Raw genomic sequence first — 22,004 nt, 5'->3', positions numbered from 1 at the left:
GTCCTGTGAAAACTGAGCAGAGTAAACTGTGTGTTACTCTGCTTCAGTTTATGAATGGACAGGAGCCACTGTCTCCTATCCATTCATCTTTAATGCAGAAAAAGAGACTGGGGAATCTCTGTCCTGAGCCCCCTTCTCTGTCTCAATGGGGAGATGTCAGGGATCTGTTTAGACCCCCGATATCTCACCAAAGCCCACCAACTGGGTTGATAAAAAAAAAATATATAAAAAAATGTAATTGTAAAAAATATATATAAAAGGGTGGGCCAACTCAACATTGAATCCTACGGACTAAGACTGGGATGTCATTAAAGTTCATGTGTGTGTAAAGGCAGGCGTCACAATACTTTTGACAATATAGTGTATGTATGAGGCAATAAAATTTCAATAAAATAAAGTGCACTTCACTGCATGCAATGTTGTGTTTATGTGAATATTTCTGGGGAGGGGTCCATAGCCTTTATCAGATTCTTAAATGGGTCAATCACTCAATAACTGTTAAGAACCACTAGTCTGGGTCCTTAACCACTTCCCCCCGCCATATAGCAGAATGATGGCCGGAAAGTGCTTGTATTATCCTGACTGGACAACATATGATGTCCAGCAAGATAAGCCCCTAGCGACACACCGCATCTCTGATCTTGGTAAAGAGCCTATGACGTAGGCTCTTTACCATGTGATCAGCTGTGTCCAATCACAGCTGATCACATGGTAACCAGGAAGTGCAGTTTATCGGCTTTTCCTCTACTCACGCGGACAGGCGCGAGTAGAGGAGAGCGATCGGCTGCTCTCCTGACAGGGGGGTCTGCGCTGATAATCAGCGCATTGATTATCAGTGCAGACCCACAAGGGATGTCTACTGGAAACCACCAGGGATGTCCACTGGAGACCAACAGGGATGCCCACTAGAGCCCACCAGGGATGCCTATCAGTGCCCATTAGGGATGGCACTCCATCTGCCATCTATCAGTGCCACCCATCAGTGGCCACCTATGAGGGTGCCCATCAGTGCCACCCATCAGTGCCCATCAGTGCCGCCTATAAATGCCCACCAGTGTCACCTATTAGTGCCACCTATGAGGGTGTCCATCAGTGCCACCTATCAGTTCCCATCATTGCCGCATATCAGTGCCCATCAGTGCTGCATATCAGTGCCACCTATCAGTGCCAATCAGTGCTGCTTATCAGTGCTGCCTATCAGTGCCCATCAGTGCTGTATATAATAAGTGCCTCATCATCAGTGCCCATCAGTGCCACCTCATCAGCGCCAGTCAGTGCAGCCTCATCAGTGAAGGAGAAAACTTACTTATTTACAAAGATTTGTAACAGAAACTAAGAAAAACTTTTTTTTTCAAAATTTTCAGTCTTTTTGTATTTGTAGCACAACAAAATAAAAACCCCAGTGGTGATCAAATACCACCAAAAGAAAGCTCTATTTGTGGGAAAAAAATGATAAAAATTTTGTTTGGGTACAGTGGTGCATGACCACGCGATTGTCATTCAAAATGCGACAGCGCTGAAAGCTGAAAATTGGACTGGGCAGGAAGGGGTAAAAGTGCCCTGTATTGAAGTGGTTAAAGTGAGTTGAACGCTCTCAATCAACATTCACTAATTTTAATGCTGCTAACATCAGTAAATAGGTAGAAAGGTATATTATAATTTACTTGTTTTAAACTTAAAGCTACTTTCACACTGGGGTGTCAGGGGCGTCGGCAGTAAACCCCCACTAGCGGCCGAAAAAGGGTTAAAACTGCCCACAAAGTGCCGCTGCAGTGGCGCATTGCCGGCGGTTTGGCGGCGCTTCCAATTGATTTCGGTGGCGCTGCCCATTGACTGGGCAGGGGCGATTTAGGAGCGGTGTATACGCCGCTCCTACAGTGTTGCAAAGATGCGGTTGCAGGGCTTTTTATACCGCCCTGCCAGCGCACCGCTCCAGTGTGAAAGCACTCTGGCTTTCAAACTGGAGTGAGAGCTTTTTATAGGCGCTATTTTTAGCACCATAGCGCCTGTAAAGCGCCTCAGTGTGAAAGCAGCCTAAGATTCTTCAGTTTCTTCCTGGTTTCTAGCCTAGGCCCAATGATGTCATACATCCTATAAGCCCTCATGGGCATTTTTTTTCTTTCATCTGGGGAGGGAGTGTTTTTCAAAGTGATTTTGCAATAAAAATCAAAGTTTGGATATGTGGATAGATGGGCGAGTTTGCTCTAATTATTGAAAATGACATAGTGTTTTCAGTTTGTGGTGCTCAGATACAGTTTAGTTTCTTTCTACCAGATAAACATTGAACTTTGTACATTTAATATTTTAGTAATTAAAGGAGTTAGTTGGGAACCCTGCCACATTAGCAGTTTACAGGCTATCTGACCATTCAATAGCTAGTCCATTAGAAACTATTTCCTTTACTTACAAGGAAAAAACATTATAAACATCCTTTGCGATCACTAATCTCTTATGGTCTTGTTTGTCACTCGATACACCAGTCATCTATCCTCATCACCTTTAAACAATCCAGTGTCAATTAAAGGAGTGGCTTTGTCAAGCCATGTCTGAACTTTGAGTCTAACCTGCTTGTCTGTGTCACGGGGAATAGCTGAGCACACCCTGCTGTGCAGAGTTACCTAACTGTTCTGTGTACACTTACCACTGATATTCTGTATCTGCGTTGACCCTTTTAAACTTACCAAACAACATTATAGCGCTTATTCAAAGGGAATGTATAGTCTTTGCCTTTTTTTTTTTTTTAGATATAAATAATCTAATCAGTGTCATTTTAGAACCTTGTTTCTATAATCTGTAATCATATATGTACATAGGGCAACCATATTTGCTTCTTAAATGCTCAGGCTCTGCTTCCTGCTTCTAGTCTTATACCATGATTGTGCTTTACCATTGTTTCTTGCAATGCAAGGCTATAAAGTTGATTTACTAAGGAGTAGAGGCTGATCACTAAGAAAATTGACAGCTAGTGAATGAGGTGAACCTGTGTTTGTGTAGAATACTCAATCATGTGCGTTGAAATTTTTTTTTAAATGATATTTGCTAGCACATCATTGTGTATTCAACGTGAACACAGCTTTACTTTCTTCATTAACATTCACTTTGCTATGTAAACAGTCTTTAGTCATTTAGAAAATCAAGCACCATAAGCTGATCATCTCACTAAAAGCAATGTAGTTTATTTACTAAAGGAGTAGAGACTGTTCCCTTAGCAAAGTGAATATTTGGGCCTCATTCACATAGGACACACTACAGTAAATGCCCATGTGATGGCCATGCTTACCTGCAAGGGTATGCACAAGTGTTCAGAGCAGGCAGTCCCTTTGATTGCAATTGGGACTCAGCGGCTGCACAAAAACAGCTTCTGCCCCATTTTGACATCCGTGTGGGTGCACGGCCCCAAATGCAGACAGTGTGTGTTTGGGGCCGTGCACCCGCATGGATGTCACATTGGGAACAGCAGCTGTGTCCATGCAGCTGCTGCATCTCAACTGTTATCAATGGGACTGCCTGCCAGGGGATACATGGAACACCTCTGCACTTCCTGCGCAGGTAAACACAAACCTCACGTGAGCATTTCCTGTAGTATGTCACGAGTGCTCAAGGCCTTACAAATTAGTGTTCACCTAGCTTAGTGAATAAGGTGAAGCTGTGTTCGCTTCAATCAACCAATCAAAATTGATGTTTCTTTCTAACAGAGTAGGGCTCCTGGGTATGAGAAAGCACATGACCTGGTCCACATGGTAGTGCCCAGACCTTAGCGGCCAATCACCTGACCCAAACACTATCAAATGCGTGGGGGGGGGGGGGCTTACCGCATCGCTTGTCAATACTGCAACAGCAGTAGACACCATAGCTTAGCCAGGCAGGGATGTAGTGAAAGAATTTGTATTAGAGTGTAGCTCAGAAAGTACAAAACCCTCAGGGGTGGGCTATCTGCATACACTGCTACACTGCCACTGTGCCCTGATAAGGCAGGGACAGCGTCCATTTAAGTGTTAAAATGTCAGCACACCCCATAACAGATATTTTGGTGGTAAGCAACATAAGCTGAATAATACACTAACTTCTCTTATCTCTTGAAGACTTCAAAGGTTAAATCTGGTAAGAATTTCAGACCAGATTTCCTGGTACTGCCCTCTACCCCAACGGAATTACACTCCTCCCAGCTACCTTTTCCTCCTTCGTATGTATTCTTCATAAATGTAAAGTACATTTAAAGACAATAGCGGAAAAGAGATTTAATGAAAATGGATAACACAGGCAGTTATTAAAATGAAGAACAGAAATTTTGCATTAGAACCTCAGGGAAAGAATACAACTCCTGCCTGTTGCTTCAGTCCACCCGCATCTACCAAAAGATTAAATAACTGTCTTGAATGGACTGGCCCAGACCATCACAAGGAACCGCTTAAGAAAAAATGCATCTTGCAGTCTATAGTTTGCTCTTGGGGTGTCTTCATTAGCTACGTATACCCAAGCCCATATGTAAGAGACTATTCCTGTGTACACAGCAATCACCTAGGATCCAATAATTATACAGAATCACAGCTCTAAGCGTTGATAGCCAAATCAATTAGACAAACTGATTTAAAAATAAAAAATACAGGAACACAATGCAGAGTCTGTAACAGCTTGCATGCCCATATCAACAAGCATTGCCTTCTACAACAAATCAAAGCCTTTTCTTGCTAAGTTTGTATGCAAACAATACTATGTATCAACTGCCTTTTGTACACATCGGGATTGATTTACTAAAACCGGAGGGTGCAAAATCTGGTGCAGCTCTGCATAGAAACCAATAAGCGTCCATTTTTTTTATTGTCAAAGCTTAATTAAACAAGCTGAAGATGAAGCTGTTTGGCCACCATGTGCAGCTGCACCAGATTTTGCACCATCCAGTTTTAGTAAATCAACCCAATACAGTTCATGTTACTAAACTGTCCACACGCCCATTACAGTACTGTACATTTCATATATATAATAGTAAACTGAAATAGGATTGGTTGCAATAACAGTGGATATTATCTTTGCACTTTATATAGCCTAACTACGTCTGTTTATACGTTGTATTACACGTAATAGACCTAACACAACCACCCCACATAAAACACTGTACGTCACACAGAGGTTACTTGAGCAAACACCAGGATTTTTACATTGACAACTATGTAGGGTGAAAGAATGTTTTTTGCTAGAAGAATACATAGGAAATAACATGTACATACACATTGATATATAACATCTGATAAAGATATGTAGTATGGCACCCTACAGTGACAGAACTATCCACCGTCCACACCCATGTTTATGGTTCTAGAATCTATGAGGACCCATAAGTCTTACTTCAACCAATAAAGTCCATTACCAATCAGTTTCCTGTCACCTATGCACCTGCCAGGTACAAAAACACTTACCTCTACATTGTACTGAGATGTCTCGTGCATGATGACATTTGAGTTGGAATATTTTTTTCTCTGTTCTGTAAGATAAAACATATAAGTATATAACAAAATGTAGATTATGATTATTAATGAATCATCAACATTTTTTTAAAATCTCATATAGAGAACTGTAGAATACAACATACGTACCATTAAATAGTGGGGCATCCCATGGGTTACTATTAAAAATGTTATATTGATTCATGAGTTATACAGATCTGTGCCTTCAGCTCACTGCAGTAATAGGAATACACGGATCCGAGCAGTGACAGGTTTTCCTCTAACTATCTCAGTTACAGAAAGCAACATCTATTGATGTCAGAGCACACCCACTTTCACCTGTCAGCCCTCCTCTTTAACCCCTAAAGAGGTGACTACACCTTAATGGGGAGTGGGCAGGTATATGAGAACCTCTTTGAAGCAATTTCCTTTAGTTTACCATTATCTTTTATGGCCTTATGCTAGAGGTTATTATAGCAGGTTCTTAGCTAGACTGGGCATGGCTGTTTTACAGTGGTTCAAGGTACAAGAGCTCTTGTTCTCATCTCATAATGCCATTAAAATAAATCATTATGAATGTATTCCCAGACTTTAGAAACACTAATAAGGACTTTAAGAACAAAAGATGTGGATGATTTCAAAAAGGAAAACACACGCTTTACTAAATAAAGAGAGTGACATATGGTGCTGTGTCGCTACATATTGAATAATTTAATTGTACAAACCCTGCTTCTGAGTTTATTTAAACTGCATTTGGATTAAAGTGGTTGTAAAGTCAGAAGTTTTTTTTTATCTTAATGCATTCTGTGCATTAAGATAAAAAAGCCTTCTGTGTGCAGCAGCCCCCCTCAGCCGCCCTAATACTTAACTGAACCCCATCTCTGTCCAGTGATGTCCACGAGTGTCTTGGCCGTCCGAGACGCTACCTCCTGATTTGCTGAAACACAGCAGTGGTGCCATTGGCTTCCACTGCTGTCAATCAAAGTCAGCCAGCCAATCAGGAGAGATGGGGGAAAGCTGGGCCGTGGCTTCATGTCTGAATGGACACAGGGAGCTATGACTCGGCTCGTGTGCCCCCATAGCAAGCTGCTTGCTGTGGGGGTGTTCTGTCAAAAGAGACAACTCATTAAAATCTCTGATTACGTCACTTCCGGAGACTCTCCAGCAGCAGTAATTGCAGATTTCGACAACTTGGCTGTTTTGACAGAACAACGACAGCATATACAGCACAGTACAGAAGAGGGACCCGAGAAGAGGAGGATCTGGTCTGCTCTGTGAAAATCCACTACACAGAGCAGGTAAGTATCAGGGGTCAGGGGAGGCAGGTGAGGCAGAGCCCCCCTCCCTGTCCCCAGAGGCTGCAGATGAGCATGGATCAGGCTGCACTGATGTCAATGGTGAGTCTGCATTCATGTCAATGGGGGTGCTGCATTCATGTCAATGGGGTGCTGCATTCATGGCAATGGGGGTGCTGCATTCATGTCAATGGGGGTGCTGCATTAATGTCAATGGCAGTGCTACATTCATGGCAATGGGGGTACTGCATTCATGTCAATGGCGGTGCTACATTCATGGCAATCGGGGGTGCTGCATTCATGTCAATAGGGGTGCTCCATTCATGTCAATGGGGGTGCTGCATTCATGTCAATGGGGGTGCTGCATTAATGTCAATGGCAGTGCTACATTCATGGCAATGGGGGTGCTGCATTTATGTCAATAGGGGTGCTCCATTCATGTCAATGGGGGTGCTGCATTCATGTCAATGGGGGTGCTGCATTCATGGCAATGGGGGTTCTGCATTCATGTCAATGGGGGTGTTGCAATCATGTCATTGGAGGTTCTGCATTCATGTCAATGGGGGTGCTGCATTCATGGTAATGGGGGTGCTGCATTTATGGCAATGGGGGTGCTGCATTCATGTCAATGGGGGTTCTGCATTTGTGTCAATGGGGGTGCTGCATTCATGGCAATGGGGGTGCTGTATTCATGGCAATGGTGGGGCTGCATTCATGTCAATAGGGGTGCTCCATTCATGTCAATTGGGGTGCTGCATTCATGTCAATAGGGGTGCTCCATTCATGTCAATGGGGGTGCTGCATTCATGGCAATGGGGGTTCTGCATTCATGTCAATGGGGGTTCTGCAATCATGTCATTGGGGGTGCTGCATTCATGTCAATGGGGGTGCTGCTTTCATGGCAATGGGAGTGCTGCTTTCATGGCAATGGGGGTGCTGCATTCATGTCAATGGGGGTTCTGCATTCGTGTCAATGGGGGTGCTGCATTCATGGCAATGGGGGTGCTGCATTCATGGCAATGGTGGGGCTGCATTCATGGCAATGGTGAGGCTGCATTCATGGCAATAGGGGTGCTGCATTCATGGCAATGGTGAGTCTGCATGCATGGCAATGGTGAGTCGGCATTCATGGCAATGGTGGGGCTGCATTCATGGCAATGGTGAGGCTGCATTAATGGCAATAGGGGTGCTCCATTCATGTCAATTGGGGTGCTGCATTTATGTCAATAGGGGTGCTCCATTCATGTCAATGGGGGTGCTGTATTCATGGCAATGGTGGGGCTGCATTCATGGCAATGGTGAGGCTGCATTAATGGCAATAGGGGTGCTCCATTCATGTCAACTGGGGTGCTGCATTCATGTCAATAGGGGTGCTCCATTCATGTCAATGGGGGTGCTGTATTCATGGCAATGGTGGGGCTGCATTCATGTCAATAGGGGTGCTCCATTCATGTCAATTGGGGTGCTGCATTCATGTCAATGGGGGTGCTGCATTCATGTCAATGGGGGTGCTGTATTCATGGCAATGGTGGGGCTGCATTCATGTCAATAGGGGTGCTCCATTCATGTCAATTGGGGTGCTGCATTCATGTCAATAAGGGTGCTCCATTCATGTCAATGGGGGTTCTGCATTCGTGTCAATGGGGGTGCTGCATTCATAGCAATGGGGGTGCTGCATTCATGGCAATGGTGGGGCTGCATTCATGGCAATGGTGAGTCTGCATTCATGGCAATGGTGAGGCTGCATTCATGGCAATAGGGGTGCTGCATTCATGGCAATGGTGAGTCTGCATGCATGGCAATGGTGAGTCGGCATTCATGGCAATGGTGGGGCTGCATTCATGGCAATGGTGAGGCTGCATTAATGGCAATGGTGAGTCTGCATTCATGGCAATGGTTTACAGTTTTAGGTTTATTTTGCTTTACAGTTCTTTATTTAAAATTTAAGTTTTTTTCCTGAAACTTCCCTCTTTAACCACTTCCCGCCCGCCCTATAGCGGATTGACGTCCGAGAAGTGGTTCTGTTATCCTGACTGGGCGTCATATGACGTCCAGCAGGATAACATGCCGCCGCGCGCCCCCGGGGGCGCGCATCGCGGCGATCGGTGGAGCGGTGTGTCAGCTTGACACACCGCTCCACCGATCTTGGTAAAGAGCCTCCGCCGGAGGCTCTTTACCACGTGATCAGCCGTGTCCAATCACGGCTGATCACGCTGTCGATGGGAAGAGACGTTGATCGGCTCTTTCTCACTCGCGTCTGACAGGGGGGGTCTGCGCTGATTGTTTATCAGCGCAGCCCCCCCTCAGATCACCACACTGGACCACCAGGGATCGCCACTAGGACCACCAGGGAATAGGCAACATGTGGATGGCCAGGTATGTACCCCATGGCCATCCACATGTGCCCAATGTGCCCAATCTGTGCCAATCAGTGCCCACAAATGGGCACTGATTGGCACCATTATGTCCAAGATCTGCCCAGCAATGCCCCCAATGTTTTATCAGTGCCATCTGTCATTGCCCATCGGTGCCACCTGTCAGTGCCCATCTGTGTTACCTGTCAGTGCCCATCTGTGCCCATCTGTGCCCATCAGTGCCCACCTATCAGTGCTCATAAGTGCCACAAATCAGTGCCACCCATAAGTATCCATCAGTGCCACCCATATGTACCAATCAATGCCACCTACGAGTGCCCATCAGTGCCGCCTACGAGTGCCCATCAGTGCCGCCTATGAGTGCCTGTCAGTGCCACCTATGAGTGCCCATCAGTGCCACATACCAGTGCCACCTATCAGTGCCCATCAGTGCCACCTATCAGTGCCCATCAGTGCCGCCTATCAGTGCCCATCATCAGTGCCCGTCAGTGCCACCTCATTGGTGCCACCTCATCGGTGCCAATCAGTGCCACCGTATCAGTGCCCGTCAGTGCAGCCATATCAGTGCCCATCATTGAAGGAGAAAACGTACTTATTTACAAAAAATTTTAACAGAAACAAATAAAACGTGTTTTTTTTCGAAAATTTTCGGTCTTTTTTTATTTGTTGCGCAAAAAATAAAAACCGCAGAGGTGATCAAATACCACCAAAAGAAAGCTCAATTTGTGGGAACAAAATGATAAAAAATGTGTTTGGGTACAGTGATGGATGACCGCGCAATTGTCATTCAAATTGTGACAGCGCTGAAAGCTGAAAATTGGCCTGGGCGGGAAGGTGTCTAAGTGCCTGGTATTGAAGTGGTTAAGTGAAGGTGCAATTTATACACCGATAAATACAATATATCCAAATAACACGACCAAGCTCATCTCTTCACCACACACAGCCACAAAGCCAAGAGAATTCTTGTTGGGCAGTGTATTAGTGCTCGGGTGAACACAGACCGAATTTTAATGGTTCAAAGAATGTCAGGCAAAATGGTCGGCCCTCAAGCATGTTCACTTCATCAAATCTGGTCCTCTTTGAAAAAAAGTTTGGACACCCCTGCCCTAGGGAATGAAATGGTGGTCGTTGCAACTTTTTATGTTATACGGTATTTGTACAGCAGTTTTTCACATTTAAAAAAAAAAAACACTAAAGTTAGACTGAATTTTTTGTATACTATGAAAGATGATGTTATGCCAAGTAAATAGATACCTAACATGCCACGCTTTAAAATTGCGCACACTTGTGGAATGGCGCCAAACTTCAGTACTTAAAAATCTCCATAGGCGACACTTTAAACATTTTTTACAGGTTACATGTTTAGAGTTACAGAGGAGATCTAGTGCTAGAATTAGTGCTCTCGCTCTAACATTCACGGCGTGTGCAACCTGTGTGTATCTGGCTCTGATATTAGCAAGTGCCTCACCAGCCACTGACCTCACCGCACCTCCCTGATACGTATAACATGTTTGTTTTTTTTATAGAGAAAAAAAAAAAGACTTTATAATGACTTTAACATTACTGGGTAGAAAAGCAATTAAGATCTAAACAAATGCCAGTAAACACATATCCCAAGGGTATCTATACCCTAAGGTATGACCATTTAGGGCAAAGTTACAGTGACCTCCCAATTACCCACCTCTCAGACTCTTCTGTCCATGGTCCCTCATTGCTTCCCTATTGCAGGTGCCCACCCTGGGTAAACTTCAGTGTTGGATGGGGTCGACACTTCATGGTTGATATCACTGCCCTTCTCCACATGACAGTGTTCCTGCACTGTCACCTAATAGAGGTTACATTCTCCCTCACCCAGATGCAACCGCCAGTGAGGGCTCTGCTGGAGTGAGAAGGTGGTGAAGGAGCGGCGCAAAGTTACAAGACAGTGTCTCTTTAACCTCTTGTAAACTGGGATGTTAAACCAGGGCAGGCCTTCCTGTCCAGGCCATTTTTTTCACTTTCAGCATTGAGCCACTCACAATGCCGAAGCCCGCAATCCCGGAAGAAAGGATGGGAGAAGATGTCAGCCCTCTCAGCGGTGAGCGGGCGCAGCTGGAAGGGCCTTGTTTTAGGCTGGGTTCACACTGATACTACATGTCATACCACTGTCATCCTACTTTGCTCTGCGACATCAGTCCTACATCGGTCCTACATCCATCCGACTTGAATGAACAGGATACTACTTTGATCCGACTTTGTGATAGTCTGACTTGTCCTTTGACCAATCAAAACAATCCCAGTGTGACATAAATTCCTTTTACTGCTGCTGTAATCACCATATCGGATGTCATAAGTCGGACGGTTAGGACAAGGATCCTACTTTGATCCGACTTCAATGATATTCAAAGGGCTGAAGTCGGATCAAAGTCAGACCAAAGTAGTGCAGGGAGCATTTTCAAAGTCGGACCGACTTATGTTGGACCAGTTAAGACGACTCCCATAGGGAAACATTGATTTTCACACGTCATGCGATATGAGCTCCCAATGTCGGAGTGTGTCTGTCGTACAAGTGTGAACCCAGGCTCAAGGTGAATATTTTATAATGTGCTAGTATGCGATGTATACTAGCACATTATGCCATTGTCTTGCAGGTTGTTTTTTTTTGCGGTTTACTACCGCTTTAATTTGCACCACAGCTACTTTTCTCCCCATAAAAGTTAATAGGAAAGAAAAAAATAGCTTGAAACAGGTTGATCCAACTCAGGAGATCACTGCGTCGCTTTAACTGACAATTACGTGGTCATGCGACATTGTACCCAAACAAAACTGTCGTCCTTTTTTTCCCACAAATAGACCTTTTTTTTGGTGGTATTTGATCACCTATGTGGTTTTAATTACAGTATTTGCACTATAAACAAAAAAAGAGAGACAATTTTGAAAAAAAAAAATATTTTTTACTTTTTGCTATAGTAAATATTCCAAAAAATATATATAAAAAAACAAATTCCTTCCACAGTTTAGGCCAATATGTATTCTTCTACAATAAATGTATATTGATTGGTTTGCGCAAAAGTAAAGTGTCTAAAAAACAGGGGATAGATTTATGGCATTTTTTATTAATAATTTCTTTTTATTAGCAATGGCGGCGATCTGCGATTTTTATCGCGACTGTGACATTGCGGCGGACAAATACTTTTGACACTATTTTGGGACCTTTGGCATTTATATAGCGATCAGTGCTATATAAATGCACTGATTACAGTGTAAATGTCACTAGCAGGGAAGGGGTTAACCACTAGGGGGAACTGTAGGGAGGATGGGCTCACTAGAACATGACAGAGATCACTGCTCCTGATCACTGGAAGCAATAGATCCCTGTCATGTTGGTAGGCAGAACAGGGAAGTGCCTTGTTTACATAGGCGTCTCCCCGTTTTGCCTCTCTGTGCCACAAACGCGGGCCACCGGCGGACATCGAGTCAGCGGGACCCGCGGGCACGCTCCCGCGAAGCGCGGTCGGCGTGTGTCTGCTAGCAGCGGATGACGCAGCGACGTACGGGTACGTTGTTTTGCTCACCCGTGCCACTTTGCCATCGTAGATCGGTGTGAGCCGGTCGGGAAGTGGTTAAAAACAAATGTCACGACGGGAGACAGTGGTTTTCCAACCTTCATCACCTCTGACTAGAGGATTTGCTGATGGAGTGGGCCCCTGCGCCCCACAACGTCAATTTAAGAGGCACTCGTGAATAGATCTGCTATTACGGTTTGGAGGATGTACATGTACTCTGTTTGATTTCTCCCTCAATGTGCTGATGTTGATCACGTTCCCCCCGCATCCCCTTTTGAATGTTTCTATATATGTTTGTACCTATTGTCTTAGCCCATGGGCATTAAAATAAAAATTTATATTTGAAAAAAAACAAACAAATGTCACTGTATCAATCTCCTTTGGTGTTTACAGCAAACTTCCCAAAAACGTATCCAGCGCATGCTGAACCTGTTACGGTTGCCACCTTTTCTTCAAACCAAACCCGAAAACTTTAGCGGCACACGGCAATTTTTTTGTAAAGGCGGATGCTGTGGACTCCTGTGTAAAGGGGAACTCTGATGTAAGGGGCAGTGGCGGCTGGTGGAATCTCTTTGGGGGGGGGGGGGGGCAGCAATCCATCCATCGCCACCACCAGCCCCCCCCCTTTATTTTTAAAGAGCCTCAGGCTTAAAAAAAAAAAAAAAGCCAGCCTTGTGGATATTTGACAACCCTGGTGATCAAGGTGTGCACCCCAAAACTCAAACACATATGCTTGTGTGTGTGTGTATATCCAGTATTATGTCAATTTTACAATATTATTTTTTTACAATTCTTTTAGGAGCCCCGTTGAGGGGCTTTGGTGAAATATCAAATAGAGAAAGGGACTTCTCTATCTGATATTCCCCAGTCCCTTTCTCTGCAGCCTCAGCTGCACGAGACAGGGAATGAATGGGAAGTGCTCTGTGTTGAACAGCTTCCTGATCATTCACAAACTGAAGCATAGTAAACACAGTTTATTTATTTTTTTTAAATAAAAAACATGGTATACTTACCTACTCTGTGCAATGGTTTTGCACACAGCACCCCCTGATCCTCCTCTTCTTGAGTCCCACGCCAGTACTCTAGGCTTCTCCCCCCTGCTAAGTGGGGGGGGGGGGGGGCAAGCTGCTTCTTGACAGTGTACAACCCTCTTCAGCCATGTGAATGTAGTCGGTTGGCTGGATTCAGACATTTGAATGCAGCTCGAATGTACTTTAATGTGATGTACATTACATTGCACAATTGGGTTGACATGGCCCATTCCTTGTAAATGAGCTGCCAACGCATTGCAATGGATTAGGAAAATCACATGATCACTTTTTGCAGTGCAGTGCCCCACAAATGCATGGTGTGTGCATGGTTGTGTGCGGCATTGTGCATTGCCCTCTACTGTACAAGTGCATTGGGGCATCATTCACAATGAATGTCACTGCAACACACCGCACACAGGGAAGGTGCATTACGATAACATGCTTTTTTTTTAATGTATATGCTTCATTCTATTAAATCTGTTTGTGTTAAAGAAAAATGAAAAGGCATTTGATCTGGGCTAAAATAGCTATGGTCCAGCTTCTTGATAAAAATAAGGTTTGACAAACTGAACATATTGTTTGAAGACAATAGTACTGTATATATAGTCCAATTTATAGATGTTATAAAATATACAAAGGTCACTTTTTAGACCCTGATATTTATAAATCTCTCTGGGTTACTGGTAATAAAATATTCCACCGCCAACGTCAAGATAAAATTCCAATCCAAAGCTGACTTCACACCTTCATAATTCTAGTGAAGCCTGTAAAGCTGAACAAAATACTACTTAAGCCAGCTTTAAGAAAGCAGTGAGAGCAACATGGTGAAAAATAGATTCAAGAGTCACAGTACAATAGAATCAATAGTTCCCACAATTATATAAAAGTATCAGACATGAAGAAAATAGGACTTTCTGTGCTTTAAAAGGATGTAATCCTTATATTTACTATATCAAACCAAGGTACAAACAGAGCGTTGATAATGATGGAGGCCTTGTAACATCCTTTTCCTGCATGTACCTTGGTGTAATGCATTAGTCCAATATTCTTTACACATAGAGTGAATGTAGTGTTATAGTAAGTGTGAAAAAGTATCAAAGTTTGGACTTCAGACCTTTAGCCTAGGTTTAGACTAGTGCTACTGCATAATCAGTGTGTTTTTATAGCACATTATTGCATGTGTAATGGTACCCTTGTGAGGGCTGCTGAGTATAGTAGTCCACCCTGTCCAGCCTGACACAAGATTTCCAGTCACTCTTAGACAGAAAACAGTTCATGCACTTTATTTTGTATTTTTATTAAGGGGAATTCACTTGGATAGGGTAAGGGTATATGGGATGCCCAGTTGATTGAAGAAAATTTACATGGGACAACTATATACACTCTCTGTATATACTCTCCAGTCTTCACTCCAGCACAACACTTGCTTGCAGACTATTACTCCTCAACACCTCCAGCACTTCACTTGCTTATATTTCCAGGACCAGCTGGCACTGATTTGTAGGCCAGAACTGACTCAACCAGGCTCAAGGTAGATGCCCTTTGCAGGCAGAGACCGCGGACCCCTTTTAGTGTAGCAACAAAAATAAGGTAGTTCTTTCGTGCTAGCTGTCTGCGTGGCTACTGAGCCCAGTACCACATCTTCAGGCCCTGCCAGCCCTCCTGGCTGCAGCTGCCTCTCTCCACTGCCCATGATTCTGCAGTACTCTCACCTGGTTCTGCACCCATCTCAAACTGCAATCTCCCAGTCCTCTCAGGCATGCCTCCCCAGTTCTCTCTTCTGGTTCTACACCCATCTCAGACTGCTCACTATCAGCCCTCTCAGGCGTCTCCCCAGTGCTCTCCCACTATCCTCTCCTTGCTTCTTTTGGCCAGGACACCTCTGTGTGTTGTAGGAGGGTCCCGTCCACACCCGAGCCCAGACCCAAGGTCACCCCCCCCCCCAGACTGGGGAGCTCCCTCAAATGCCACCAACAGCCTAGCACTCCATCTCCAAATTCCACCCAAACAACTCCTCCCTCAGCTGGGCTGACCCCGGGTATTCAAGGAGGCCTGCCCCCTGCCAACCCAGATTGGGGATTGGTCAGGGCTCCTCTGAATACCCCAGGCAGCTTCACCTCCCCTCTCCACCTCTCTTTCCAGAAAACACCAGAATGTTCTGGAAAGAAGTGGGAGGTCCTGGTGATGCTGTCCATGAGTCACCGAGCACTACCCTGAGCCACTGCCAGCCCAGATCAAAACAAACAGGCCTGCCTGCCAGCCAGACCTGCCTAAATTTACCTACTCTGCCAACAACTTATATACATACTCTAGCAACACATGCTACACATGCTTTTACACGTTTTTGATGTGTTTTCATGATGTATGCGTTTTTTTTAGTAGGAGGAAGAGACTGGTTGTTAAACACAAGACCTTGCCAAAAACCTACCAAAAACACTTGAACATTCATTTTTTACACGTTTTTCATACACTCCCATTAAAGTTTATGGAGCCAATAATGAATTATGCTGCACCTGCACCTTTTCAAAGATCGCACTGCACCATATATTGATGTGAACAGGAACCATAAAGAATAATGTGATTTCTATACATTGCAGCATTATGACAGGAGTAGGAGAAATCGCACTAGCCTTATAAATAGAATACATCTAAAATACATCGCACAGGCAATAATATCCTCACCCTATAAAACCAACAGGCAGTATGTACAGGAGAGAAATGTATGACAGTGAACAGTATGTACAGGAGAGGAGTGTGGAGGGTATGACCGTGGGCACTATGTACAGGAGAGGAGTGTGGAGGGTATGACAGCAGGCACTATGTACAGGTGAGGAGTGTGGAGGGTATGACAGCAGGCACTATGTACAGGTGAGGAGTATGAAGGAATCTGGGAAGGAAAAATGTAAAGGTTTGTGGAAGGATGTTTAGGGACTTTGTAGTGGTTAAGCAGTCCATACATGGATTGAAATTAAGCCAATTAAGCAGAGACCAGCCATAGTCGATCTATGTATGGGCTAGCTGGTTGTCCACAAGTCAATCTATTAATCAACTTGAGTACAAACAGCCTGTCAGGTTTTTCCCAAAACAATCAGTGCTGCCAGCTAAAGTTAGCAACCCTGATCATTGTATTCTGTGGGTAGGGAAGACTCCCCACTGGCAGAACACAATAACACAGCGGGAGGGATTCCCCCATCCATGGGTCAGCAGGTGAGAGGGTATGTGGGGACAGGCAGGGGAGAGAGGTCTGTCAGCAGGGGGGTGTGAGGTGGTCATGGAGGGATATCAATCAGCAGGTGAGGGAGTAACTGGGAGTGATATCTTTTGGAGAAGGGTCTGTCATCTGCAGGTTGGGAAATGGTCACCTGTGATATTAGTTGAAGGGAGGTGGCTAACATGGGAAGTGGCTGGCGAGTGACCTGGTTGGTGGGGAGTGTGAAATGGATGATGTGTTTCAAGTTTCTTTCACATTTATGGTAATGCTTACTGCCTTCTGAAAATTGAAATGTGATGGATTGCTTTTCAACGAGTGGTATAGCAGCAGCTGACAGGCGTTCATGAGGTGCTACTGCCGCCTCCTTTTTTTTTACATTGCTGAATGGTATTTTTACATTGTTGGATTATGCTGCTACTGCGAGCGAGTTTGACTTGCAGTTGCAGAGTGGCCCAATTGAAATCAATAGGCGAGTTTGACAGGTGGCGCTGCCCGTCAAATGCTACAGGCTGAGTTAAAGATGCTGCAGCTAAAGAAGTTCCAAAAAAAAAAAAAGTTTCAGCTGTGAAGTAAAGCATCACAGCTATGGCATGCGTACAGCCCTATCTAAATGTATTTGTAAGATTTGGGTCAGGGACGTGCGGTGAGGGCAGTGGCTGGTGAGGCACTGGCTAGTATCAGAGCCAGATACACACAGCTTACATACGTCGCGAACGTTAGAGCGAGAGCAATAATTCTAGCACTAGATCTCCTCTGTAATTCTAAATATGTAACCTGTAAACATTTTTAAAGCATCGCCTAGGGAGATTTTTATATACTGAAGTTTGGCGCCATTCCACAAGTGTGCACAATTGTAAAGCATGACATGTTAGGTATCTATTTACTTGGCGTAACATTATCTTTCATAGTATACAAAAAAATTGGGCTAACTTTAGTGTGTTGTTGTTTTGTTTTTTAATCATGAAACAGTTTCTTTAAAAAAAAAAACACGTTTGAAAAATTGCTGAGTAAATACCGTGTAACATAAAAAGTTGCAAAGACCACCATTTTATTCCCTAGGGTGTCTGCTAAAACAATATATATAATGTTTGAGGGTAATTTTCTAGCAAATAAATTATGATTTTTACATGTAGGAGAGAAGTATCAGAATTGGCCTGGGTGGCAAGGCGTTAATTACCATAAGTAACATACAAATAATTATTATATATTATTTTTAAGGTAATTTACTATATTTCCAAAAACTGCACTCAAGCAGGAGGCTTAACGGACAAATTACTGAAGTTTAAAGTTATAACTTCCAACCAGCAATTTCACAGTAAATAGATAAATAATAAATTATTATGTTATAACATATAGCATAATAATATATGATTTAGCTTGATTAAAACAGTACCTTTTCAGCAGCAGAAGATTCTCATTCTCCCTCTTAATTGTGTGAGAAAAACATGGGATTATAGGTAAATCTTATACCCATAAACTCATGTATTGCCTTGTAATTAACAGGGCTGGGCTGGAAGGGAGCATGTGTCTTTTATTGGACAGTTGGTCCAATGGTACTTTATCATTAGTCCAAGGCTCCAAGCTGTCCATTGAGCTCAGTGCCTCTGACAAGAAGTGAGGAGAGGCACTGTGAGTTCATACTCTCAGTCTGCTGCAAACGGAGTGTTCCAGCTTGTATTTAAACTGGCCGCTCTGTATGTAGCTTCTGACAGGCTGCGCAAGAAGCCTCGTATCTCCGGAACCATAGGTCCTAGGAGCCCCAAATTTTGACCAGTGGCGTGGTAGGTCTTCTGGTACCTACCAAATTTGAGGTCTCTATGACCCTCGAAACTCAATCTTTTTTTTTTTTGGCAAATGGGCCTATCTCAAGGTAAGGGGCCTGGAGCTGCAGCTCCAATAGCTTCTATGTTAATCCGGCTCTGGTAACAATTTATAGTAAATATTGCTATATTTTTCTGCACCCTATATACAGCAACAACAAATAATAATTACACAATTTTATAAATGAAACAACACAGTACACAACATTAATGTGTATATATCCATATTTGTGATATGTGAAACGATTTTTTTCCCAAATTATTGTGTATTAGTGAAAGTCCATTTAAATTCTACAGGTGTATCTTTTGTGACAATAGACAGCACAACCAGTGAAGAGCAACTTCTGTGATTATTCCTCATCAATACAGTGAAGACAAATGACATTTTCCCACACCGCTACCTCAAAACATGTGCACTTACTATATGCTCACCTAAACAGAGACCTCTTAGTTACAAAAGGTCAAAATAACCCTCAGGATTGATCCCAACTGGCAGGGCTCAAGCAACTCAACAGACTTCCACATCTCCCATACAGGAGCAGCTCAGTAAAGAAATCATAGAAACATCTAGTGCTCTCTGCCAACCAGTTTTGTCTAAAATAGGCAGAAAATATACTCACACAAAAGCAGATAGAAATTTTCAGCATTATGACAGCATAATATGTATTTATGCGATCAGTCTGACAGGTACCGCTAAACTCCTATTGCAGCAGACAGCACAGAACAGCCCTTACATGATACATCCTCGAATATCACAGAAGTTTTTATTCACTTGAGCTGTTGTGGATTGTCACAAAAGATAAACCTGTGGACTTTAAATAGACTTGCACTAATGCACATTAATTTGGGGAGGAAAAAAAGTTCACATCACGTATATGATGGTATACAAATGAATGTTGTATATGGTGTTGTTTCATTTATATCACTGTGTAATTATTATTTGTTGTATACAGGGTGAATGAAAATATAGCAATGTTTACTATAAAAAAGCTGCACATACGCTTAATAATATTTAGCCTTATAAACAAGCCCCGAATATTGCTTTGCCTTTGAAGCATTAGCTTCTCAAAGTGTCCTCCATAACATGAATGGAAAGATTTCTTTAGTATTTAAAAATGGATATATATAGATACACAATGGGCTTTTATATTATAGCATTATCGTATATTTTAGGAAACTATGGCCTGTAATAAATAATATATTATCCAAACATGTTGTTTTAGAATATTTACTATATGTAAATTGCCTAAAGGATGGATAATAAAAATGCAGGCCTAAAAATAGAATTAACATGTAAACTTTAGCATTATTTATTATTAAACATATATTCCCCCTTTGGCATGGTAAGAAGGGTATGACTAGTGGATTTATGCACTCAGGGTGTCACTTTTGTCACCTGTGGCTGGATAAAAATAATAATTACTTCCTGAGTAAAAAAAAATAACATGTACATACAATCAGTTAAAGTGGTTCTAAAGCCTAAACATCTTTTATCTTAAGGCAGGTAATGCAGGGGAAAAAAAATATTTTTTTATCTTTTAACTTTACAATCACTTTAATTAGTTTACATTTTAGCATTGGTACATAAGCATTTCCTTTAGCTTCTGCAGCAGAGGATTATCCTTTAATTTATATTGGGTCCTCTATACTGAAAAGTATACTGGTGCATCTCATAAAATTAGAATATCATCAAAAAAGTTATTTTATTTCAGTAATTCAATTCAAAAAGTGAAACTTTATATATTTTATATAGATGCCTTACACACAGAGTGATCTATTTCAAGCATTTCTTTCTTTTAATTTTGATGGTTATGGCTTACAGCTAGTGAAAACCCAAAATTCAGTATCTCAGAAATATAGAAAATTACATAAGACCAATAAAAAAAGGTTTTGTAATACAGAAATGTTGGCTTACTGAAAAGTATGCCCATGTACAATAAAGTATGCACTCAATACTTGGCCGGGACTCCTTTTGCATGAATTACTGCATCAATGCAGTGTGGCATGGAGGCGATCAGCCTGTGGCACTGCTGAGGTGTTATGGAAGCCCAGGTTGCTTTGATAGCAGCTTTCAGCTTGTCTGCATTGTTGGGTCTGGTGTCTCATCATCCTCTTGACAATTCTCCACAGATTTTCTATGGGGTTCAGGTTAGGTGAGTTTGCTGGCCAATAAGGTGCCAAGTTCTGCTGGAAAATGAAATCAGCATCTACATAAAGCTAGTCAGCAGAGGGAAGCATGAAGTGCTCTAAAATTTCCTGATAGAGGGCTGCACTGACTTAGGACTTGATAAAACACAGTGGACCAACACCAGCAGATGACATGGCTCCCCAAATCATCACGGACTGTGGAAAATGTTGCATTTCATTAGGGAATCAAGGTCCCAGAGTCTGAAGGAAGAGTAGAGAGGCACAGAGTCCACGTTGCATGAGATCCAGTGTGCAGTTTCCACAGTCCATGATGATTTGGGGAGCCATGTCATCTGCTGGTGTTGGTCCACTGTGTTTTATCAAGTCAAAAGTCAGAGCAGCCCCCTACCAGGAAATTCTAAAGCACTTCATGCTTCCCTCTGCTGACCAGCTTTATGGAGATGACGATTTAATTTTTCCAACAGGACTTGGCACCTGCCCACACTGCCAATACCTGGTTTAATGCTCAGGGTATCACTGTGATACTTGATTGGCTTGATTGGCCAGCAAACTCACCTGACCTAAACCCCATAGAGAATCTGTAGGGTATTGTCAAGAGGAAGATGAGAGACACCAGACCCAACAATGCTGACAAGCTGAAGGCTGCTATCAAAGCAACCTGGGCTTCCATAACACCTCAGCAGTGCCACAGACTGATCGCCTCCATGCCACGCCGCAATAATTCATGCAAAAGGAGCCCTGACCAAGTATTGAGTGCATACTATACTGTACATGGACATACTTTTCAGTAAGCCAACATTTATGTATTCAAAATCCTTTTTTTTTTTTATTGGTCTTATGTAATATTCTAATTTTCTGAGATACTGAATTTGGGGTTTTCACTAGCTGTAAGCCATAAGCATCAAAATTGAAAAAAGATAGAAATGTTTAAAATGTGTGTAACGCATCTATATAAAAAATAAGAGTTTCACTTTTTGAATTATATAATTGAAATAAATTACGTTTTTGATGATATTCTAATTTTATGAGATGCACCTGTAGTCACAAGGTTTCCAATGGCAATCAGATTGAAACCAAGTGAAATGATGTATCTGGATGCAGGTTTGTGTTTAGGCATCACATTATTCTAGGCATACAA

General features: G+C 42.9%; 1 protein-coding gene across 3 annotated transcripts in view; it reads right to left on the bottom strand.

Moving 5' to 3' along the window:
- The window catches only part of EPS8L2 (EPS8 signaling adaptor L2), a 273,304-nt gene that overhangs the window by 110,910 nt on the left and 140,390 nt on the right, over positions 1 to 22,004 (bottom strand). For 2 of the 3 annotated variants that reach the window (XM_073604930.1, XM_073604932.1), the window contains exon 4: positions 5,415 to 5,479. In XM_073604930.1, the coding sequence (XP_073461031.1) occupies positions 5,415 to 5,479 (65 nt within the window). Of the gene's footprint in view, positions 1 to 5,414; positions 5,480 to 5,591; positions 5,749 to 22,004 lie in introns of those variants that run through there. The other variant, XM_073604931.1, reaches the window with a different exon arrangement.

The sequence above is a fragment of the Aquarana catesbeiana genome, linkage group LG11 (genome assembly GCF_042186555.1).
Source record: "Aquarana catesbeiana isolate 2022-GZ linkage group LG11, ASM4218655v1, whole genome shotgun sequence".
Taxonomy (NCBI): Eukaryota; Metazoa; Chordata; class Amphibia; order Anura; family Ranidae; genus Aquarana; species Aquarana catesbeiana.
Note: the sequence above shows the minus strand (reverse complement) of the source record. Positions and strands in the feature narration are given on the sequence as shown.